The sequence below is a fragment of the Terrapene carolina genome, unplaced genomic scaffold, assembly GCF_002925995.2.
Source record: "Terrapene carolina triunguis isolate 2854851 unplaced genomic scaffold, T_m_triunguis-2.0 Scaffold31355, whole genome shotgun sequence".
Lineage (NCBI taxonomy): Eukaryota > Metazoa > Chordata > Testudines > Emydidae > Terrapene > Terrapene triunguis.
Window position 1 is genome coordinate 28,167 of NW_020695706.1, and position 5,848 is coordinate 34,014.

Genomic DNA, 5,848 nt, shown 5'->3' on the forward strand with positions numbered 1-5,848 from the left:
GTGGGGCTGGGGATCAGGAGGGGGGGCTGGGGAGCGGGGAATGAGGCTGGGGGCTCAGAAGGGGGCACTGGGCTGCGGGGAGCGGGGCTGGGGGCTCAGCAGGGGGCGCTGGGCTGCAGGGAGTGGGGCTGGCGGCTCAGAAGGGGGCGCTGGGGAGTGGGGCAGGGGGCTCAGCAGGGGGCGCTGGGCTGCAGGGAATCGGGCTGGCGGCTCAGAAGGGGGCGCTGGGGAGCGGGGCTCAGCAGGGGGCGCTGGGCTGCAGGGAGTGGGGCTGGCGGCTCAGAAGGGGGCGCTCTCCCCAGTCAGCACAGACTCTATGGGGCATTGTGCTCACAGATGCAGCATGTTTGAAATGAGCTGTAATACTGAGTCTATGCTCTGTAAATATCCCCTATTTCCCCCACAAATTGGGGGGTGAACCCTGCCACAGTCACAACCGATTCATTTTGGCCTGCCTCAATTCACCGGCGGGGGGTCCCCATATACCCAGTACCCGTGCCCTACCCCAGAGGGGCCGCATCTCAGTGCCCGGTGACGGGTCCCTGTATACCCAACCCCCTCGCCCCACCCACAGTGTAGCTGCATTTGAGTGCCAGGTGAGGGGTCCCCATATAACCAGCCCCCGCGTCCCACCCCAGAGAGGCTGCATCTCAGCGCCGGGTGAGGGGTCCCCATATAAAGAGCCACTGGCACAGAAACATGGGGTGGGGGGAGTTTGCCTGAATCCAACCCCAGAGGCCGATGGAGTCGGGGAGAGGGCGGGATTCCCACACGCCCCAGCTGAGAGGCCAGCAACAAATTGGGAATTCCCGAGTAGGAGGAAATATTCAGTACTAAATTGATGGGCCCTGGTATCCCACCCCCTCCCTGTCCCCCAGATCAGATCCCCGGGCCCATCTACACCGGTATCCTATCCCCTCCCTGCCCCCAGAACAGACCTCCGGGCCCATCTACCCCGGTATCCCACCCCGTCCCTGCCTGCCGAATCAGACCCTCAGGCACATCTACCCTGGTATCCTGCCTCCTCCCTGCCCCCTGAATCAGACCCCCGGGCCCATCTACCCCAGTTTCCTGCCTCCTTCCTGCCCACCAGATCAGACCTCCGGGCCCATCTACCCCGGTATCCCACCCTGCCATCTGATAAATGGGGAGGTTGGGAGCCAGGACTCCTGGGTTCTCTCCTGGCTCTGGGAGGTGAGTGGGGTCCAGTGGTGCAGATGGGGGCAGGATGCTGGCTGGGCATGTTCTACGGTGGCTGTGGGGAAATCCAGCCCCACACCCAGCGCTCACATGATCCTGGAGCATCTGGAACCCATTAGGGGAGGCTGGGACAGAGGGATGTTTGTGTGTGTACATGTGGGGGGGGGGGGGGGGGGGTGGGGGGGGGGGGGGGGGGGGGGGGGGGGGGGGGGGGGGGGGGACTTCCCGCCTCAGAGTTAGTCTTCCCCCTTGGATTGGAACCGGGAAGTGCGTGGGGACGAACGGGAGACTGGGGAGTGGGGCGCGGAAGGACTGGGGGGTAGCCAGGAATCTGGGGGGACAGGGGTGTGGGCTGGCTCCTGGCTGGTTGGGGGGGGGAAGGCCTGGTGGGTGTCCTGACGAAGGGGGTGTGAGGATCTGGCCCAGGCCTCAGGAGGTGTTTGGGCATGGCCAGGCTCCCCATTGACACCCCCTATCTCTGACCCCCCCCCAGCACTCACCATGAGCTTCCTCCTCTTTGCCATCTCGGCCCTGCACGTCCTCATCCTCGTGCTGCTCTTCGTCGCCACTCTGGACAAGGTGAGACGCCCCCACTCCCAATGCCAGGCAGAGGACCCAGGAGTCCTGGCTCCCAGCTCCCCTGCTCTAACCACCAGCCCCCACTCCCTTCCCAGAGCCAGGGAGAGAACCCAGGAGTCCTGGCTTCCAGCCCCCTCTGCTCTAACCACCAGCCCCCATTCCCTCTCAAAGCCAGGCAGAGAACCCAGGAGTCCTGGCTCCCAGCTCCCCTCTTTTAACCACCAGCTCCCTCTCCCCTCCCAGAGCTAGGGAGAGAACCCAGGAGTCCTGGCTCCCAGCTCCACTGCTCTAACCACCAGCCCCCACTCCCTCCCCAGAGCCAGGGAGAGAACCCAGGAGTCCTGGTTTCCAGAGCTCCTGCTGTAACCTCTGGACCCCAGGCTGGGGGAGGGGAGGGCATCTCAGGGCCCTGTGCTAATCCCCCTTATCCCCCCAGTCGTGGTGGGTGCTGCCGGATGATGAGACTGTCAATCTGTGGTACGACTGTCTGTACGACAACAACACCCAGAGCTGGGTGTGCGCCTCTGTTGCCGACAGCCGTGAGTGGGGGACCCGGAGCAGGGAATGGGGGGAAGGGGGTGGTAAGCATGAGGGGGATGGTAGGGGAGTGCCACGGGGTGATGATGGGATGGGGCAGTCCCAGATATTTTGGGCCAGCCACGCCACACCCCAGAAGGGCCGCATCTCTGTGCCAGGCAAAGGGTCCCCAGATAACCAACCCCTGTGCCTCATCCCAGAGGGGCCGCATCTCTCCGCCGGGCGAGGGGTCCCCATATACCCAGCCCTCGCACCCCACCCCAGAGGGGCCGCGTCCCAGTGCCGGGCGATGTCCCCGTATACCCAGCCCCCACGCCCCACCCTAGAGGGGCCACGTCCCAGTGCCGGGTGATGTCCCCGTATACTCAGCCCCCACGCCCCACCCCAGAGGGGCCATGTCCCAGTGCTGGGCGATGTCCCCGTATACCCAGCCTCCACGCCCCACCCCAGAGGGGCTGCATCCCAGCGCCAGGGGAGGGGTCCCATATACCCAGCCCCCGCGCCCCACCCCAGAGGGGCTGCATCCCAGCGCCAGTGGAGGGGTCCCATATACCCAGCCCCCACGCCCCACCCCAGAGGGGCTGCATCCCAGCGCCGGGGGAGGGGTCCCATATACTCAGCCCCCACGCCCCACCCCAGAGGGGCCGTGTCCCACCGCTGGGTGATGTCCCCGTATACCCAGCCCCCGTGCCCCACCCCAGAGGGGCTGCGTCCCAGCGCCGGAGGAGGGGTCTGTGGTCTCACCAGTGGCTGTTCTTCGGTCCCCAGAGTGGCTCCACGCCGTCCAAGCCCTCATGGTCCTGGCTATGCTCTTCTCCAGCTTTGCCTTCGTCCTCTTCATGTACCAGCTCTACACCATGGAGCGCGGGGGGCTCTTCTATGCCACCGGCGTCTGCCAGCTCTTGGCCTGTGAGTGCCCAGCCCCGCGCCATGTAACCAGCCCCCGCGCCCTGCCCCAGAGGGGCCGCATCACAGCACCACTTTTCTCCCTGGCTCTGGGAGGGGAGTGGGGGCTAGTGGTTGGGTTGGGGGGGTGGGGCTGGGTGCCAGGACTCCTGGGTTCTCTCCCCGGCTCTGGGAAGGGAGTGGGGGCTAGTGGTTGGGTTGGGGGGCTGGGAGCCAGGACTCCTGGGTTCTCTCCCTGGCTCTGGCAGGAGAGTGGGGGCTAGCAGTTGGTGGGGCTGGGCTGGGAGCCCGGACGCCAAGCTGCTCTGGCCTGAAGCTGCCCCTCACCCCTCCTCTCTCTGTTGTCCCCCTGCCCCCCGGTGCAGGTATCTCGGTGTTCACAGCCGCCTTGATCTACGCCATCCACGTGGGCAAATTTCACCTGGTCCGGCAGCCGGGCGGCTCCTTCGGCTACTGCTTCGTGCTGGCCTGGCTGGCCTTCCCCCTGGCGCTGCTCAGTGGCGTCATGTACATCCACCTCCGCAAGAGGGAGTGACCCCCACCCCCGTCACAGGGGGGCTGCTCCTGACCATGGCCCATGCCAGTGGAGGGGGAGTCATCCCCAGGGGCTGATCCCTTCCCCCTGCCCCATGGCGGCCTGACCGTCACACGCTGCTGGGGCCCTGGAGCCTGTCCTGGCCACACCCAGCTCTCTTCGCCTTGCCCATGCCAGGGGCCCCAGGGTCAGGTCCCCCTCTGCATGGGCACCTGCTCTCCTCCTGCCCATGGCCAGGGTTCACTCCTGCCTCCATAAGGCCCCATGGCCACCCCTGCTCCCCTCTCCGCAACCCATTGTGGGTGGGACAACCCTGGTCATGGAGGGGATCCCCCCCCCGCCTGGGGTGACACTGTCCAATCATATCACTGAACATGCTGGGGATGGGGTCCCCCTGGCCATGCCTTACAAATATGGGTGCCACGCATACAAATCTGGGGGTCACACCCCTTGCCCATGCCTGGCAGAGATGCCCTGGTGTCAGATCCCCCATGGGCATACACCCTGGTCTCAGATCGAGCCAGCGCCGGCTTCCCGCGGCTGCAACTCCTGGCTCACTGCCTCATTCTGCTCCAACTCGGGCGTCTGGATGGGTGGAACTGGGCACCAGGGCATTGGTGCCCAGCTGAGGGCCCCCCCGCTCCCATCAGGGCATCTGCTCTCACCATCCTGGTCCAGAACGTGGCTTACAAATGTGGGGTCCACCCCTTCGTGACAGGTGTGGCACCCTCCCCTCCGCAGAAAGGAGGTAGGCACCAGGAAGGTGGTCCTAGGGGAGGGACACCCCTTCTTTCCCAAGATGGGGATTTCCGGGCTCCCATGGAGCCTTCCTTTGGCAGCATCTCAGTACACGGCTTCTGTCCAGCCACATGCCAGCCGCAGCCCCGCGCCTGGGCTCCATCATTTATACCTTTGGACAATAAAAAAGTGACCTTATTGATCCGTCTGGTGGCTTTGACAGCACTTATGCCTGAAGCAAGGGATTGTGGGTAGGGCCGGGCCACATGGCTGCCCCCTGGCCACACCAACTTTCTAAGTCACCCAATGGAGGTGGAAATCACCCCCGCGCTGGGAGGGGGGGGGAGCGGCTTTGCCCCCAGGCTGGCATGCCCTGCAAAGATCAGGGATCAAACAAGAAACCGCTTTATTGCACTGCAAATACAGTAGAAACTCCCTTCCCCGCAGAGGCTTTCAGGCCAGGGAATAAAGCTGGGCTCCTAAGGCTAAGACTTTTTACCATCGCTCACCGGGGGTGGGAGCCTGCGCTCCCGGAGGGGAGTGGGGTCTAATGCTCAGAGCAGGGGGGTTGGTAGTCTGGACTCCTGGGTTCTCTCCCTGGCTCTGGCAGGGGAGTGGGGTCTAGTGGTTAGAGCTGGGAGCCAGGACTCTTGGGTTCTCTCCCCGGCTCTAGGGAAAGGTGCTGGCTTAGAGCCTGACTAGTCAGGAGTCAACGTGGCCAGCTGCCCCCCTGGCATGAACTGGCCCTGGCTCCATCGGAGGCAATGGGAGGTGTGCTGCGTGCAGCCCCACCCCTGGCGACTAAAGTGCTTTCAGTTTGGGGAGGAGGCCCAGCGTTCTTCCACTCCTGCCTGAAAGTCTCTTTCTCACACACAAATCAAGGCCAGGCGCTGTGCAAATCAGCAGCGGAGGAAAGCACGGGAGGAGCCAGAGCGAAGCAACCCCTGCCAACCAGCCGGCAGGTCTGAAATCACGGCCTGAATTCTGCATGCAGCCCCGCTGGCTCGGGCGGGCCGATCCCACTCCTCTCGCAGCAGTGCAGACGCTCGCTCCAAGAGAGGCGCCGGGTGCGAATCCATGTGCCACCGGCAGCCAGCGCTGGGGTCCGGGCACACAACAGGGAGGGTTCGGCCGGGTGGGCTTTGGGCACTCTCTTGCTGCCAAAGCGAAGGGGGATCCAGGGTCCAAATCCCTTGCTGGGGAGGGGGCTGTAATGGGGCCAGAGCCCTCCGGGCTGAATGGGCTTTGATCCATTGGTGTCAATGGGCCGGCGCTCCCCTGCCAATTTCCCAGCATCCTTCTTGAATGGTGGCCAACAGAACCCCTCGGGCACCAGGCGGCCAGAGGGGGTTA

The 5,848-nt window shown here is 64.7% G+C and overlaps 1 protein-coding gene across 2 annotated transcripts in view; it reads left to right on the forward strand.

Annotated features, from left to right (window-relative positions):
* Positions 1–4,007, forward strand: part of LOC112116218 (epithelial membrane protein 3) — a 5,862-nt gene extending 1,855 nt beyond the window's left edge. The window contains exons 1-5 of one of the 2 annotated variants that reach the window (XM_024213567.3): positions 1,423–1,467; positions 1,694–1,779; positions 2,216–2,318; positions 3,085–3,225; positions 3,588–4,007. In XM_024213567.3, the coding sequence (XP_024069335.1) occupies positions 1,702–1,779; positions 2,216–2,318; positions 3,085–3,225; positions 3,588–3,757 (492 nt within the window). In that variant the 5' untranslated portion in view covers positions 1,423–1,467; positions 1,694–1,701 and the 3' untranslated portion in view covers positions 3,758–4,007. Of the gene's footprint in view, positions 1–1,422; positions 1,468–1,693; positions 1,780–2,215; positions 2,319–3,084; positions 3,226–3,587 lie in introns of those variants that run through there. The other variant, XM_026662920.2, reaches the window with a different exon arrangement.
* Positions 4,008–5,848: the final 1,841 nt, after the last annotated feature.